Genomic DNA, 18654 nt, shown 5'->3' on the forward strand with positions numbered 1-18654 from the left:
AAAGGTGAGATGATACTAGCTTCACTGCAGACTGTTTGATAAGACGTATTGGAGACATGCTTTTTGGATACCCAAGTTGTAAATGCGATTACTCAAGACAAGGTGATACCACAGGTGCATCTACTAGAAATCTTTGAGTTTAAATCTAAGTGACCTTGAACTTGAGGTCAGAGGTCAAGTTTTCTTGCAACTATAACTCAAGAAGGAAGTCAGTGAAGGAAGTGTGGGATTTTCACATTTATACTGTATGTGAATCTATTAGCAGTGTGAAGAGCAGCACTGGTGGCCACCAGTATTTTTCTATTCTGTGGGAGGAAAGCTGGAATTGTGTCAAATAAATCCTGGGAAGACATTTTTAAGATCAATGATCCCTAATCTTGAAAAATGACAGAGTTTTGAAAAGAAAAGAATTTGTAAGTATAGATAAATAAATCCTGATCAGATAGTTTAAAAAATGAATGGTTAATTACTCATTGCAATAAGTAGAAACAATTTATAATCCTATAAATTAATTCAGCTTGCACCATGAACTAATATGCCGCAGTGCATTTGTTTATCTGTCCAGTATTATTAAAATTCCAACATCCTTTCTCAGAGTGGTACTGAAAAAACTGGTTCATGCATTTATTACTTCAAGGCTGGACCAACTCCCAGTTTAAATTCAGAAGTGAAACTCCCTCTCCGCTTTTAGTTGGGACTGATTGAGGTGACCTTCGTTTGGCATTCACTTTTGGGAGATTTCCGATAATGCACTAGTACTTCTACATCGCTCCACTTTTTTCCTCCCCATATGATCATATGAAAGCATTGTCATTTGTTTTTGTCTGCTCTGTTTGTTGTTCATGGTTTCTCTGTATGAGTTAACATGCCCGTCTTGGCTCACTGGTGGAAGGTGTAGTCATACTGAATACTGACTTTAAAGCTTACTATAATTGTACAAACTCTATTTTTTCAGTATGTACTCTATTTATGTATGTTTGTGCACATTGCTTCACCTAGGTCCCATTTTCCTATCAAAATATAAAGTAATTGAGCAATAAGATATCATCTTAAATTTTGTATAGTACAGTATGTGTGAGTCAAGGATTCCCAGTTTAGTCTCTGGTGGAAATTATTCTTTACAAATTAAATAAAAAAAAACAAAAAAACAACACATCAGGGTTTTAATAGTTTTGCAATTTTCATTAGTTTTTATTTTTATTTAGTTTTGACTTCAGATTTTCAATTTTATATCAGTTTTAATTAGTTTTTACCAATTGTTTGCTAGTTTAGTTTAGTTTTTTTTTTTGAAAATCCTTAGTTTCAGTTTAGTTTTGATTAGTTTCAGTTATAGTTTTAGTTGTGTTTGCAATAATTAAGTGTAACAAAATCCCAGTTTCATCATATCAGTCATCTCTTCTGCTTATCCTTGGGTATGTTGCTATTCCAGCTACCATACCCTGCACCCTGGACAGGTCGCCTGTCTGTCGCAGGGCTAACACGCAGAGGACAGACAACTCACATTCCCACCTATGGGTTCTTTAAATAAATAAATGAACAACCATTGATACCAGGCAACTATAAAATGTATATCTTGGCCCCAATGAGACTATTAACTCTTGCAGCACCGGGTGTTCGTAATTTTGGTTCAAGTGAATTGATAAACTTTTTGAAGGCAATTGACTCACACAGTTATGTAGATATCCCAGTCCTGTTGTCTCGGGATGCATCACGCTGCCTTGCCTGGGGTTAGCTTCTGTTTTCTGGGGATGAGGGTTGAGTGTGCTCCCTTACCTTCTCAAGGTAAGCTAGGTTAGCCTTCTTGTGTGAGCTTTTCAAGTGCACTTTAAGGTTTGTGGGATTTTTTTCCCTTTAGAAATGTCCCTCATAATTTGTCTCTTTCCACTACAAGACACTTGCTTTATCCAAAACACAGTCATATTCAAAGTAATCCCAAATTGGACTCTGGCGCTTTCTCCCGACTTTTCCTGACATGATTCTGCGCGTGGAGCGAGCAACACAGACGACTCGACTAACGTACTGCCACCTGCTGGCATAATGAGACAAGCAAGAAAAAAATCTGGAAACTAGTGATGGCCCGCTTGAAGCTGACGCTCCGGTGCGTGTGTCACAAAAATCGACACACTGTTTCAGAAGCACTGTGTCGAAGCTTGATTCGTTTGGCCAGAGTCACGTGATCAGTGACATCCGAAGCTTCATTTAGAACCTAACCGCTTCGGTGTCTGATTCCCTGGTTTATAAGGAAGTGATTTGTGGAGTGTTTTGATGGTGACAGATAGCGAACCACTGATATTTCTACTGAGAGATTTGGAGCCAGTGAGGAATAGAGGAGGTTCTGTTGTGTGGGAGTATTTTGAGTTGATTTTGGTCGATCGGGTGGGTTTTCCAGCTTTGTGTTCTGGCTGTTTGCTTTTGTTTTGTGCGTGTTTATTTTATCTGAAAACGGGAAAAACTTAAAATGTCAAAAATCTGATTTTCATAATATAAATATCATTAAATAACTTTAGAAAAACTTCCATTTGACTCTTTACATTTAATGTTATAAAAATATATATCTTATTTTGTAATTAATCTTAAAACGTTAGTCTGCAAAATGTGCAGCAATTTAATTTATTTATTCTCTTTAGCTGATAGTTGTGGGGCCCAGGTAGACTGTATAACGCAGTTCACAGGTTCTCTCCTTATTTGTCACATGCATAGTTATACAAGTATAACACACAGTGAAATGTAGCCTGACACGCTCCTCGACATGTGCAAAAATTGGGGGGGGGGGGGGGGGGGGGGGGGGGGGGGGGGGGGGGGGGGGTGTAGAGGAAGAACATTATATATATATATATATATATTCACTGGGTGAATGTGCAGTAGTAGCAGCAAGCAGGTGAATTCTGTACATTAATATGAATAGATATCTGACTATTTTACAGGATAGACAATATAAACATATTTAAAATTAAAGGAATTGAAATGTACATTGTGCCTTGGTTTAGTGTCTGGAAGAGTCCTGTCTCAGTCAATTATAGATGATGTGAGAGGGCGGGTGTGTGTGTTTAGGGCACGGATGGCTTGGGGATAGAAGCTCCTCTTGAGTCTCTCTGTCCTTGCCCGGAAGATGCGGAACCTTCTACCAGATTGCAGAAGTTGGAACAGTTTGTTGCCAGGATGGGACGGGTCCTTCAGTATCTGCGCTGCTCTAGTCCGGCATCTCCTGGTGTAGGTGTCCTGAAGCGGGGGGAGAGCAATCCTGCAGCAGCGTTCTGCTGTACGGATCACTCTCTGGAGAGCTTTTTGGTCCTTCACACAGCTGTTCCCAAACCACGATGTCATGTTCTGTGTGAGGATGCTCTCCACAGCGCCTGTATAGAAAATCCTGAGGATCTTTGGAGAGACCCTGAACTTCCTCAGTTGTCGTAGGTGATACAGGCGCTGCCTAGCCTTTTTGGTCTGGACCTGAATGTGGGCAGCCCATGTCAGGTCTGAGGAGATGTGGAACACCAAGATACTTGAAGGACTGCACCCTCTCCACTGGAGCTCCATTGATGATAATGGGCTTGTAGTCTCTGTGCTGACCCCTTCTGAAGTCCACCACCAGCTCCTTGGTCTTGCTGACGTTCAGCTGGAGGTGGTTGTCCTGGCACCACGATGCCAGATTCTTCACTTCATCCATGTAGGCCGCCTCATCGTTGTTGGAGATGGCACCCAACACCACTGTGTCGTCAGCAAACTTCACAATGGTGTTGGAGCCATGGGTGGCCACACAGTCTGAAGTGTAGAGGGAGTAGAGCAGTGGCGAGAGGACACATCCCTGCATCTCTACCAGTTTCTCTGCACTCCAGCCTCCTCTGTGCCATGCGAAGGGATTTTCCTTAATGCAGGAGAAATTATCTCCACGAAAATGAACAGGTTTGGCCATCGCACACTAGAACAAATTCTCTTCTTAAATAAAAATGAAAAAGGGCTACTTTAAATGCATCATGTTTTTAATTTGCAAGTTCATAAGCATTTTCCTTTTCCAGTTCACAATCAATTCTACCCCCAGGTCAAAAATATGTATAGGAAAATGTCCCTAATATAATATTATTTATAAATATGCCTGTCCGGCGATTAATTGCATAAGTACAAGGAGGCAGGACCTCACAGCAGAAACATACTCCATAATGTGTTGTACATTATTATATGTATATTATATGTAGCGTGGTACTTTTCAATTATTGTATTTACCAACATCAAGAAGTCACAAGCAAAGAAAGACCACACCATGGTGCATATTTAAACAAGGAAAGTTTACTGGTCAAAATTATGTATTAAAGAAATAAACAACATTTTTTTCACCCCCAAAAATACATGTTTAAAGCAACACAGCGGTGGCCCAATATCAGACAGAACTCCACTCTGTAGAGTGAGCAATCATAATGAAGCAGTTGGTTTTATTTTGTGGATTCAAGCTGCTCTTCATATTTTTGGCCACCAGATGTCACCAGAGAGGACTGTGTTGAAAAGCTTCGAGTAATGAACCGTTTTTCAATACAAGCTTCAATGCTTCAGAAAGCTTCATTTGGCCATCACTACTGGAAACTAAACTTCATTTTCACCCTTGACTATTGTAGGACACGCACACATCAATGAAAACTAAACACATTTTTGCTATAAATTCAGTTAATTTTAGTTAGTTTTGTGAACACTCATTACAGTTTTAGTTAGTTTTCCTTTTTTTGTTTTTATTTTTATTTCCGTTAACGAAAATGTTTTTTCACTTCTAGTTTTCGTTATTTCGTTAGTTTTCGTTAACGATAATAACCTTGCAACACATTTTCAATAACAATCATTTTACAGTCTAGGCACTGGCTGAAGTCAGTGTGTAAACTTGTGACGTTGTGTTTGTGTGCACACCAGGGTTTTAATAGTTTTGCAATTTTCATTAGTTTTTATTTTTATTTAGTTTTGACTTCAGATTTTCAATTTTATATCAGTTTTAATTAGTTTTTACCAATTGTTTGCTAGTTTAGTTTAGTTTTTATTTTTTGAAAATCCTTAGTTTCAGTTTAGTTTTGATTAGTTTCAGTTATAGTTTTAGTTGTGTTTGCAATAATTAAGTGTAACAAAATCCCAGTTTCATCATATCAGTCATGCTCTTCTGCTTATCCTTGGGTATGTTGCTATTCCAGCTACCATACCCTGCACCCTGGACAGGTCGCCTGTCTGTCGCAGGGCTAACACGCAGAGACAGACAACTCACATTCCCACCTATGGGTTCTTTAAATAAATAAATGAACAACCATTGATACCAGGCAACTATAAAATGTATATCTTGGCCCCAATGAGACTATTAACTCTTGCAGCACCGGGTGTTCGTAATTTTGGTTCAAGTGAATTGATAAACTTTTTGAAGGCAATTGACTCACACAGTTATGTAGATATCCCCGTCCTGTTGTCTCGGGATGCATCACGCTGCCTTGCCTGGGGTTAGCTTCTGTTTTCTGGGGATGAGGGTTGAGTGTGCTCCCTTACCTTCTCAAGGTAAGCTAGGTTAGCCTTCTTGTGTGAGCTTTTCAAGTGCACTTTAAGGTTTGTGGGATTTTTTTCCCTTTAGAAATGTCCCTCATAATTTGTCTCTTTCCACTACAAGACACTTGCTTTATCCAAAACACAGTCATATTCAAAGTAATCCCAAATTGGACTCTGGCGCTTTCTCCCGACTTTTCCTGACATGATTCTGCGCGTGGACGGAGCAGCAACACAGACGACTCGACTAACGTACTGCCACCTGCTGGCATAATGAGACACAGCAAGAAAAAAATCTGGAAACTAAACTTCATTTTCACCCTTGACTATTGTATGACACGCACACATCAATGAAAACTAAACACATTTTTGCTATAAATTCAGTTAATTTTAGTTAGTTTTGTGAACACTCATTACAGTTTTAGTTAGTTTTCCTTTTTTTTGTTTTTATTTTTATTTCCGTTAACGAAAATGTTTTTTCACTTCTAGTTTTCGTTATTTCATTAGTTTTCGTTAACAATAACAACCTTGGTGCACACACAGGCTGGAGCTAACCTGGACATGTTTGATGAGGACCAGAGAACACCACTGATGGCAGCCTGTGAAAACAACCACCTGGACACGGTGAAGTATCTTCTTCGAGCCGGAGCATCCGTCAGCCACAAGGTGGGTGGGTCGGTCCCCATCTTGGGCACCGTTAGCGTCTCCTATCAGCCTGGTGTATGCTTTACTCAGATTCTGTGTCATCCATCACTCAGTCTGATTCCACTCTCTGTCATCTGCTGCCACTTCTTAGGACCTTCAGAACCTGAGGTTCTGTTTTTAGAATCACATTCATTTTTTTCACCTGCTTATTAACAAGTCAGGTTAAAGTGGGGGGGGGGATCCAGGCGAACAAAAGAAAACAACCCCTAAAACATGACAAAGGCATTAGATTACAAGAATCTAAGATTATCGTATAGTTTAAGAGATTCAGGGACCTGAAAACAACCAATACAGTAAAGCAAAAAATATATTTTATTTTCACTACATGGGCAACCTGGTAGCTGTACAGTTTCTAGTTTTACACAATTCAGAAGATCAGTTTATTGATGGGGAGGATTGAACGTGAGTTTTGTCTTGCACGGGAAACTGGTCGCAACTAGCATTGAGAGGTTCAGGCAGCAGCTAACCCAGGTACAATTTTGCAGAAAATCTGCCTACAATTTTGTCTGTGTAGGTTCTCAGCCATCCAGGTCGTTGTAGTCTAAGGAGCTGGGAAGAAAGCAACTGGACCTCTTTGAATTTTGTGAAGATGTTTTACCTCATCCAAGAAGCTTCTTCAGTTTTAAAACCAAAAGGTAGACAGTCCCAGGTATTTAGACCCTAGTGTGGGTTGTCCCTTAAGAGGGTCTAAGGAGCTTGGAAGGAAAAGCATCTGGACTTTTTTAAGTTGCTTGAAGATGTTTCACCTCTCATCAGAGAAGCTTCTTCAGTTCTAGGGTCAAATGGTGGAGAGTCCCAGATTTAAACCCTGTGGGAGTGCCCCCCCAAGAGGGATAAAAGGACCCCCTAATGATCCTCCACCTAATCACATGAGTAAAGGTGTGAAAATGGGTGTAGGTCACAATCAGCCAAGGTTTCAGGTAAGCTCATTGTGAAACCTAGCCCCCTGTCATGTGATTTCCTGAGGATGTGAGTGGGTGTTAAGGTGTCTGGGAAGGGATCTCAAAACTAGATTATAGATGGCAGACATTTGGTGTCGTAAACCACCGCCTCTGTTCAAAGATGGTCACTCACAGTGGACATAAATGAAGCCATTTATGTCCACTGTGAGCGACCATCTTTCTGCTGTCTGCCACCGATAATCCAGTTTTCAGATCCCTTCCCAGGCGCCTCAATCCCCACAAACATCTCAACAGGTCACATGTGTCAATCATACACATTATAGACTAGAACTAGAGTGTCTGAGTCAACCAACTCGATAGCTTTGCAGTGTGAAAATTGTCATTACTGACTAATGAATAATAATCCACTGGTTTTCCTGGTGTGATGATATGATGGCAGCATTACTACACTAGAATAAAAAAGTGTATTGTTTTGATCTACACACATAGTTTGATTTGTTATGGGTTAGCGAAAATAGGATATGCAAAGTGTTCTGAGTATTTTCAGAATCTGCTCTGTTGTGATTTGTTATTTTATTTATGCAGAGAATTGGTTATGTAATTGTGGCCAAGAAAAGAATTAGAATTGAAGCAACAAACATGCGAGAGACCCCCATTAAGCAAGTTTCTGAAACTACTATATGAAAAATAAATACGCTCACCAGCTGTAAGGCATAAACAGTGGAGCAGGAGCAGGTAGAGAACATTTCTGAGCTGCTTGATGCACTTTGCTTCATCATTTTTTGTCTATTGTCCTGTTTGACTCACAAGGTCCAGAAATCAGTAAAGTTCTCTTTCTTCTGGGCTTTGACAGTGTTGGCAGCAATGCAGTGTTGTTCAGTGTGAATCATGTTGTCATCCCAGGATATCATGGGCTTCACTTGTCTGCATCTGGCAGCTAAACTGGGGCATTACAATGTAATCCATCATCTGCTCTCCAAGGCATCCAAATACATCAATTGTCAGGTAAAAACACGGTGCGATTCACTAACTGCCCCTAATAGTCATGCGTTATGGGGAATCTTGGTGTGACATTTTCTGCGTATGTGTGTACAGGATGATGGAGGGTGGACTCCCATCACCTGGGCCATCGAGTACAAGCACAAGGAGCTGGTCCACCTGCTGCTGGCCAAAGGAGCCGATGTTAATATCAGAGATAAGGTTGGTGTGCTCGGCATACTGTTTTACTCTTGTTACAGTGTTGGGTAAGTTACTTTAAATTAGTAACTTAGTTACATTACTAGTTACTTCTATTAAAAGTAACTCAGTTACTTCAAGTTACTCGTTACTTTCAAAGTAACTAGTTACTAGGGAAAGTGACTTTGGTTTTACTCAGAATTCTCTTGTTAATGTGTTGCTTCCGTAACTGGATATCCAGCAAGATAGGTAAATGCACTTCCTCCTTCTATGCACGCACCTGATTCAGTAAACACTTGTACTTGTAACAAGGTGTCGCAGGCAACCAGAACTGGTGAGCAACCAGAACAGTGTGAAAAAGTATGAAAATATTTGTTGAACACAATACAACAAACCATATCACCAGTAATAACCTCCAAAGAAGAAGAAAAAGCCACACAGTTCCCGCTTGATTGCGTTTGTGTTTTAGTTTATTGTCCTGGCTCATTTAAAGAGAAGCACTAAGTTATTTGTGAACCCCCGCTACAAGAGCGTCTCTCAGCATGGGCCCGAAAAAAGTTCTGTCAGCCGAGGAAGGTGACGATATTAAGAAGTCGCTGGAGTTTATGACAGAGGAGATTTCTGCTGTCAAACTGCAGCAGAAAGCCATCCTGGACCTGGTCGAGGAAGTTAAGGCTCTCCGCATCCAGAACGCCGAGAAGTAGGGCTGCTCGATTATGGCAAAAATGATAATCACTATTATTTTCACTGAAGTTGAGATCTCGATTATTTGACGATATTTATTTAACCCTTTAAGACCTACCATAGAACCAAGTCCGCCAGAGCTTATATTATTTTTTTACATGTTGTAGTGCCATTTGTGGGAGCATTTCAAGTTGCTATACATCAATACAACTGTTAATGCATACATATTATTAAAATATGGGCTATAAGTCCATAGTAACTACATTAATTGCAAAAAAGTGCAATAAACTAAAAAAAAAATTGAAAATCGTTTTTGTTTTTTTTACATATATTTCTACTTGGAGAAATTTAAGAGGTTTATCCCTCAAAACTTTAAATACATAAAAGTTGCAAAAAATAGTTTACAACAACAGGAAATTTATTGAGTGTCTTCATAGTTTTATTTTGGAGATGGACAAATTTTTATATACTGCAGGAAAAACAAAAAAACAATCCTATAATGCCAATTTGCAAAGAAAACAGCATGTGCATCAAAATAAACTATTTCCACCAGTGCAATTTGAGTTCTAAGCATCCCAGAAACTATTCAGAGAAGTCAAACATGACTTATAAAAACACCAGTATAGGTTTTTAAAGCCTACAAGTAAAAAACTACATTTTCCGCGAAGATGACGTCACTTCCGGTTTCGGGCAGGAAATGGCGGACCTGCGATAGTTCGGGCTGACGTCTTTTTCAATGTGGGAAGTGTTACGAACAGCTGATCGAACAGCTGAGAAAAATGCAATAATTAGCTGTATATATAGAACACCTGGCTCTAGTATTCAAGTATTTAATGACTTCATAGAGGAAATATTCTCTAAAACAAATCAAAGTTATGTTTATCTGTGGTGATTTTAATATTGACCTGTTGAATCCGAAAAAGCATACAGTGCAAAATAGTATTTAGTCAGCCACCGATTGTGCAAGTTCCCCCACTTAAAATGATGACAGAGGTCAGTAATTTGCACCAGAGGTACACTTCAACTGTGAGAGACAGAATGTGAAAAAAAAATCCATGAATTCACATGGTAGGATTTGTAAAGAATTTATTCGTAAATTCAGGGTGGAAAATAAGTATTTGGTCACCTCAAACAAGGAAAATCTCTGGCTCTCACAGACCTGTAACGTCTTCTGTAAGAAGCTTTTCTGTCCCCCACTCGTTACCTGTATGAATGGCACCTGTTTGAACTCATCATCTGTATAAAAGACACCTGTCCACAGCCTCAAACAGTCAGACTCCAAACTCCGCCATGGCCAAGACCAAAGAGCTTTCGAAGGACACCAGGAAAAGTATTGTAGACCTGCACCAGACTGGGAAGAGTGAATCTACAATAGGCAAGCAGCTTGGTGTGAAAAAATCAACTGTGGGAGCAATCATCAGAAAATGGAAGACATACAAGACCACTGATAATCTCCCTCGATCTGGGGCTCCACGCAAGATCTCATCCCGTGGGGTCAAAATGATCATGAGAACGGTGAGCAAAGATCCCAGAACCACACGGGGGGACCTGGTGAATGACCTGCAGAGAGCTGGGACCAAAGTAACAAAGGTCACCATCAGTAACACACTACAACGGCAGGGAATCAAATCCCGCAGTGCCAGACGTGTTCCGCTGCTGAAGCCAGTGCATGTCCAGGCCCGTCTGAAGTTTGCCAGAGAGCACATGGATGATACAGCAGAGGATTGGGAGAATGTCATGTGGTCAGATGAAACCAAAGTAGAACTTTTTGGTATAAACTCAACTCGTCGTGTTTGGAGGAAGAAGAATACTGAGTTGCATCCCAAGAACACCATACCTACTGTGAAGCATGGGGGTGGAAACATCATGCTATGGGGCTGTTTTTCTGCCAAGGGGACAGGACGACTGATCCGTGTTAAGGACAGAATGAATGGGGCCATGTATCGTGAGATTTTGAGCCAAAACCTCCTTCCATCAGTGAGAACTTTGAAGATGAAACGAGGCTGGGTCTTCCAACATGACAATGATCCAAAACACACCGCCCGGGCAACAAAGGAGTGGCTCCGTAAGAAGCATTTGAAAGTCCTGGAGTGGCCTAGCCAGTCTCCAGACCTCAACCCCATAGAAAATCTGTGGCGGGAGTTGAAAGTCCGTGTTGCTCGGCGACAGCCCCAAAACATCACTGCTCTCGAGAAGATCTGCATGGAGGAATGGGCCAAAATACCAGCTACTGTGTGTGCAAACCTGGTAAAGACCTATGAACAAATAAGTTCAACATCAGTAACATCTTAGCAACCACCCAGCTGTATAGAAAGTCCATCATGCTAGCTAGTACCCAGTATGAAAAAGTCAGCATGACGAAATAAACTACACCTAAACTTGGTTTATATCTGACCCAGATAGACTGCAGGTCAACTTCTTACCTGAAGTTCAGTTCACCTGACACTCGGACCGGTGGCCACCCCGGGTCTCTGCTCCTCCTGCCTCCCCTTTCCCTTATCCACCTGCTGGCCTCCACCACTTGCTAATGTTACTGAATCTGTGGAAGCTCCGCGATAGCCACCACACGAAGTAAAGACTAAGGACCCTATCTAAATCCCAGTAACAATTAACGCGTTCCTGATTTTGGCATAATAACTAGTTACCGTGCTCGTTACCACAATAATAACGTAGTTACTGTAACGCGATACTTAATAACGCGTTAGTCCCTACACTGTTACACACACACACACACACACACACACAGCAGAACACTCTCTGACTAGTCTAATTGTATTCTGTTAGATTTCTTTGAAAAAAATTTAAACCTGTTATCTGAGTGAAATTTAGGTAGTCACAAAACATCGTGGAAATACTGGCCTTTCTTTGTGGCCCCCCCCCCATTAGAACTCTTTTTCTTTTTAGTATGCTATTGTGCTGAATGCTTACACATTGAAAAAGGGGGGAAAGAATCTGGTACAAAAAGTCCTGACCAGACCTATTTACAAAAAAAAAATCTGGGAAGTTCACAGTTAAGTTAGGACTTGGATATTTTTTGAAAACAAAGACATTTTTTGACATATTGTATTGACCTCTACAAATTCTGCCTTTAAAAAAAGCATTAACCGAGACTGTGCAAGAAGCTTGTTGATTTCTAATAAAAGTGTCTGGTCACCACCAAAAGTGGAGATTAAATGTTTGTTTCTTACTTCATATTTTTATTTTTGGTATCTTCTGGAATACCTTTTTGAGATTCTTTATCTTAAAGTCGGTCTGGTTTTAGCCCCTCTTTCTTCAAGCCACCGTTTTTCTGTTTTGCCTCATACAAACAGAGGGTTTGAAGCAGCTTGGTGGGCTTAGCTAGTTGTGTCTTCCAGATTTAAAAAAAAAATTAAGGATATCAGCTACGTCTAACAGACTTTTATCAGTTGTGGGCGTTACTTGGAGACCTATTATTATTATTATTATTATTATTAGAACTAAGACACAGTGACATGCCTTGATGGAACTCTGTATCCAAAAAAGTGTTTTCCTCCTGAGGTCACAGTTCAGAAATTCACATACTCAAAATAGTAGCTTCTTTTTCACTTGCATGTCTTGCTGGAAGCCCTGGGGATTAGTCAGCGCAAATGGCAACTTCAGTAAAGTCTTTGCGAGTGCTTGTCGAGATGTTTTAGAGCACTGTTGCCGAGGGTAGAGGTATGTCATGTCTGATGCTTACATCTTACACCTGTCACTGTCATTTTAGGAAGAGAATGTCTGCCTACACTGGGCCGCTCTATCAGGCTGCGATGACATTGCCCAGGCTCTGCTAGAGGCTCGATGCGACCTAAATGCTGTGAATGTTCATGGTGATACACCACTTCATGTCGCTGCCAGAGAGAACCACCTGGAGTGCATATTGTGAGTGTGAAGTCTGAGAGGTCACAGAGGTCACTCAGTTTCTTTCACATCAGATGATGATGCTGATTTTGAGGAAACTTTTTTTTTTTGGGTTTATGTCTGTAATGAGAGAAGAGAGTATTATTGGAAACAAACAAATACAGCTATTCAGCTATTTAGTCACTGCATTTCTTGTATTTGTTTGCTTCCTGGTTTCAACCACAAACAGATTATTTAAACATTTTGTTCCTTATACACAGTGTTCAAATGTTTTCTCTGCAGCTGTAGAAAGCCTTATCTATAAAATGCAGTCTGCTTCTCCTGAAAGTGTAAAGTGTATTAATATGCAAGAGTTCTAGAACAAATAGTACGTGGGTTTGCATTCTGGGAAATCAGCGCTCAACTGATAAAACCAAATGAAGCCGTTCATTTCTGAGGCAAACTGATATTAATCAGATGGTTTGATACCTGGCTCCTCCAGTGCACGTGTCCTTGTGTCCTTGCTCAAGGTACAGAGTTGTATATGTCCATCAAGTGTGTGGGCGAATGTTAGAAAGTGCTTAGGCACAGATAAAAATGCTCTATAGCTGTGTGTGTAATTAGGTAAATGAGATTTAGAAACGATTTTGACTGCTCAAATTGAGCAGCGACAGTGCATACCAGTCTATCTCAGTGCTTGTCACCTTCACTCTGTTTTTTTAGATGACCATAAGTCTTAACTTAAACATTTTCCACGCGCAGGTTGTTTCTGTCTCGTGGAGCTGATGTCAGTCAAAGGAACAGGGATGGAGAAACAGCTCTGGACTGCTGTGCTTCCGGTTCCAAAGTGTGGACAGCCCTTAATACCAACAAGAAGCTGACTGATGCCAGGAGAGGAAGGGAAGGCCGTGGAGAGAGAGTGCTCAGCAGGTAGTGCTGCACTTTGTCCTGTTCTTTTGTTGGCTGATGAATTTCTGCTTTCTCAAAATCTGCCATTCCTCAAAAAGGAAAACTAAAAACTTGTAGACTTTTTTTGTTTCTTTGTTTTGTTTTTGTTTTCCTTTTCTGTGTGTTAGGGACATTTCTCGGGGGTATGAGGCAGTGCCTATCACCTGTGTTAATGCTGTGGACAGTGAGCCATTGCCTGAAAACTTTAAATATATACCAGACAGCTGTGTCACCTCCCCGCTGAACATAGACAAAGATATCACTCACTTACAGGTAAGTGAGTGATGACAGGTAAGGTGTAAATTACACATTTATTGCAGCAGTCCAGAGAAGGCACTAGTGCTCTGAAGAAGTTTGCAGTCATTATGCAGAAAATGACTAGCATTGTAAGAGAATAGGTACATGGCCAGCTTCTAACGGCTCACTGATTGTGTCACTCAGCACTGCACCTGCACAGATGACTGCTCATCTAGCACCTGCATATGTGGCCAGCTCAGCTTGCGTTGTTGGTATGACAGTGTAAGTAGAACCTGTGTACCTACTGAAATGATTTCACGTGACACCCACATTTCCTCATTTTAAATAAGAATGTGTTCTTAACGACTTGTTTAATAAAGCTTACATTTGCCCCCTTCACTGCTGGGGTCTAAACTGGTTTTACATTACAGTACGGCCTGGCCCACTTATATTTTGTTTATCTCTTCAATGTAATGTTTCTTCACGTTCTGTTGACTAAAATTACCAACAGATGCTCTGAAGAGAATCTGTTTTTATTCCCAATGACTATTTATCTCATGGTGTATGTGATTGCAGGAGGGTCGACTACCAATGGACTTCTGCCAGCGGGAGCCCCCGGTGCTGTTTGAATGTAACCATGCATGTTCCTGCTGGAGGACCTGCAGGAACCGTGTGGTCCAGAATGGACTAAGGTAAAGTGCTGCTGTTTGGTAATCTACTTTTAAAGCTGTGAAGAAAGTGAGCCTCATAACAAAGATCAGCTTAAAGGATCCGCTTTGATCACATGGATGAGTTTTTGCAAAGAAGATGCTCAATGATAAATTCTGTCAATGGGTCCTGAATAGCATTGGGAGTCGAGAACTTAAGGTTATGTATATAACCCCGGTTCTCTGAGTAGCATGAGTGAGTGTCTCACTATGGGGAACGCCTCCTGCGTGACCTCATCAGAAGCTCAAATACCATTACGCCAGCCCTTACAGGCTGGCTAGGTGACGCCCATGTCAGGAGGGGCCAGTGCCTCCCTATATAATAGGCTGACATAGCGTCAGATGTCATTCAAAACAAGCCCACCTCTTCCTCGCTTCCATAGCAAGGAGGGCGGTCTGGTGAGACACTCACTCATGCTACTCAGAGAACCGGGGTTATATACATAACCTTAAGTTCTCTTTCATAGCATTCGTTTCGTGTCTCACTATGGGAGAAATACTGACTCCCGGATTGCCAGACATGCCTGTTAAGAAGACAACTGTCCCCAACAGCACTTCACAGGGGAGAGGCCCCCACCCGGGAAGAACCTGCACTGAGGACTGAATGTGCTAGGTTAGGTGCTGTCACATCTAACCTGTAAAACCTAGCAAATCGTATGAGGTGAGGTCCAGCATGCAGCTGCACACACCTCCTGAATAGAAACTCCCCTAAAGAGAGCCCATGAGGTCGCCAGACCTCTAGTGGAATGCGCACGTAAGCCAGCAGGGGGCTGAAGGCCCCGCTAGTATAGGCCAAGGCAATTGCTCCTACTATCCAATGGGAGAGGGGCTGTTTAGACACAGGCTTTCCCATATGTGGTTTAGCCCAGGACACGAACAGCTGGTCACTTTGTCTGACACTCTGGGTTCGGTCCATGTAAATGCGCAGAGCACGGACTGGACACAAGGTATGCAGCCGCTGTTGCTCCTCTGAGGAGAAAGGCGGTGGGCAAAAGGCCGGCAGTTCTATAGGGGAACATGTGCCGACAACCTTCGGGACAAAGGCAGGGTTGAGCCGCATACAGACCCTCGTATTATCCGAGGAGAACTGAATGCATGACTGATGCACTGAGAGAGCGTGGATCTCTCCCACACGTTTAGCAGAAGCTAAAGCAATTAAAAGAGCCGTCTTCAAGGACAGAAATTTCAACTCAACCTGTTCCAGGGGTTCAAATGGGCAACAGGAGAGCGCAGCCAATACTGTGGGAAGGTCCCACGATGGAGCCAATGGCCTAGACGTAGGCAATTTACGCCGTGCACCCTTCATGAAACGGCATATTAAGGGATGCTGGCCAACAGTCTTAACCTCAAAACCAATATGGCAGGCTGAAATTGCTGCCAAATACACCTTGATGGTGGAGAAGGCTTTACCCTTATCAATCAGGGCCTGAAGAAATGACAGAATCACAGCCACAGAGCACTGAAAAGGGATGGCCTGTGATTCTAAGCACCAGCTTTCAAACACACGCCACTTATGCTCATATAGCATCCGAGTAGACGATGCTCTAGAACACTGAATAGTGTCGATAACACTATGAGGGAGCCCCACCGTGTTCAGGTTAAACCACTCACGGGCCAAGCCCACAGAGCCAGCCTCTCTGGGTGGGGGTGGAATATTTCCCCCCGTGCCTGAGACAGGAGGTCTCTGCGTAGTGGTAACAGCCAAGGTGGGCCGCACAGCTGCTGAAAAATCTCCGCCAGCCAGTGTTTCCCTGGCCAGTGCGGGGCTATCAGGATCATATAGTGACTTCTCTCCCTCACTCTGGCCAGAGTTGGAGAAATGAGGGCCACTGGGGGAAAAGCATAGAGGAGGGTTCTCGGCCGCTCGTGAGCTAGAGCATCCACCCCGAGTGGAGCTCTCTGATCGTTCAGCGAGTAAAACAGGGGACACTGAGCATTCTCCCTGGATGCATAAACGTCCACAGTCGCCAGACCGAATTGCAGCCAGATCTGCTTCACCACCTCCGGGTGAAGCTTCCAGTCCCCATACAGCGGGTTGCCCCTGGAGAGAAGATCTGCTCCAAAGTTCAAGATCCCCGGCACGTGAGTTGCTCTCAGTGACAGCAGGTGAACACTTCTCCAGACTATCAGTCTGTGTGCCAGCGTGTGTAACTTGGGGGAACCCCTGTATGAGAGCATTTGTGTGACAAGTCGCTCCCTGGCGGGTTGGGGCTGTCACCAGCCAATCGTCGATGTACGTGGCCACCCAAATGCCCTTTTTCCTGAGCGGGGCCACTGCTGCCTCGGTGCATTTCACAAACACCCTTGGGCTCAGTGAGAGACCAAAAGGCAGGACTACAAACTCGTATGCCATCCCCTGGAAAGCAAATCTCAGATGCTTTCGGTGTGGGGGATATATGGGGATGTGGAAATAAGCATCCCTCAGGTCAATTGATGTGAACCAGTCGCCCGCTCGTACAAACCGTAGCAGCGAGGCGTGCGTCAACATCCTGAACTTGTATGTCCTCAAATGCCGGTTCAGGGCACGGAGATCCAGAATGGCTCTCATCCCCCTCCCCCCTTTCTTTGGCACAAGGAAATACCCTGAATAAAATCTGCTGTGCATTTCCTCGGGAGGGACAATTCTTATAGCTCCTTTGTCTCTCAAGGTGGAAATTTCCTCCAAGAGAAAACTGGCAGACTCGCCCGGAGCACGAGAGTAAACAATGTCTTTGAATTGTGGTGGAGCGACACTGAATTGCAACCTGTAGCCCTTTTTCAATGTCCTCAGCACCCATGCTGACTGAGTGCAGGTGGCCCAGCTCTTCATGTGGAGAGACAGAGCGCTCACTGGCCACTTCACCGAATATGGCGTTTTGGCGCCCCCTTGTGGTCGCAGCGCGAAACATACGCCATTTTGGCGTCCCGTCACCTCTGTCACAGGCGAGCGAGGTGACGGGCTCATCTGCATCATCACAGCCGTGGAAACGCGAGTCTCCACGGGCTGCGTTATGGCAGACGGTGCTCCGTTTTTCAGCATGTTTGATTTTCTCATGTGTTTTGCAACACTCGACAGCGCCCTCGGCAAACTGCCTGGATGCGCGTGTCGGGGCTTTTTTAATACAGAATGCATGAGAGAAGTGCTCGTGAAACAACACTGCGAACTTTGGCTCTCTTTCCCTCTGGCGGGTCCGGTGACAGGAACGCCGGCCCGAGTCAAGCACTCTGCGTGGAACATGTCCCATTGAACTTGCTCTGGAACGGAGCTGGGAGGCGGGAGGGTGGCCCATGAAGGGGGGAAACTGGGTTCGCTCCCGCCTAGAGGAGAGGCTGTCAGGCCGGCCGCTTCTTCCTCCTCACGATCGCGGCAGCGGGGGGAGGAGGAGGGGCCGCTTGAGGTCTGGCCTGGGGAGACTGCTTCCGAGTTCTTAGGGGCCCTGGCAGCCTGGGGGGCTGCTTGCGTCTTAGGCACTTTGGGAATCCTGAAAGCGGGGACCGGGCGAGACGCTGCCTGCGCGAATGACTGGCGCGGCGCTGCTGGGGTGGCGTGCTGGGCCCTCCTCGGCAGGCAGAGTTTCAGAGCCTCATCATCTCTCTTTTTCTCCTCAAATCTCTTCTGCATGGATGTAACAGCCGCACCGAAGAGACCGTGAGGGACGACAGGGGTGTCGAGGAGTTCCTCTTTTTCCTTAGTCGTCAGGTTGGTGAGCCCGAGCCAGCGTGCTCGCTCCTGAAGAACCATGAGGCCCATGGCTCTCCCAGTAGCCTGTATGGCTACCTTGTGGAGGCGGAGGACGTGGTCAGTTATAACGCAGATTTCTTCCCACACTGTGGTATCTGTGTTAGCTGTCATGTCCTCTTCTAGCTCAGCTTGGTAAGCCATTAGCATAGAAGAGGCATTGTGGGCTCTTACTGACAGAGCCGCTGCCTTGTAGCACTGTTTTGGAGGGGAGAGATGGGGCCGATGAGGACAGAGA

At 43.5% G+C, this 18654-nt stretch overlaps 1 protein-coding gene across 2 annotated transcripts; it reads left to right on the forward strand.

Annotated features, from left to right (window-relative positions):
• Positions 1-5910: 5910 nt before the first annotated feature.
• Positions 5911-14683, forward strand: LOC102299377 (histone-lysine N-methyltransferase EHMT1; the record flags this gene model as incomplete). Of its 2 annotated transcripts, none has more annotated exon segments than XM_005927016.3 (8): positions 5911-6165; positions 8010-8111; positions 8202-8306; positions 12694-12848; positions 13569-13736; positions 13883-14027; positions 14196-14273; positions 14568-14683. In XM_005927016.3, coding segments are annotated over 8 exon segments (974 nt in total), but the record flags the coding sequence as incomplete, so codon positions are not given.
• Positions 14684-18654: the final 3971 nt, after the last annotated feature.

Source organism: Haplochromis burtoni, unplaced genomic scaffold (genome assembly GCF_018398535.1).
Source record: "Haplochromis burtoni strain Fernald_Lab_line unplaced genomic scaffold, NCSU_Asbu1 Contig_95, whole genome shotgun sequence".
Classification (NCBI taxonomy): domain Eukaryota; kingdom Metazoa; phylum Chordata; class Actinopteri; order Cichliformes; family Cichlidae; genus Haplochromis; species Haplochromis burtoni.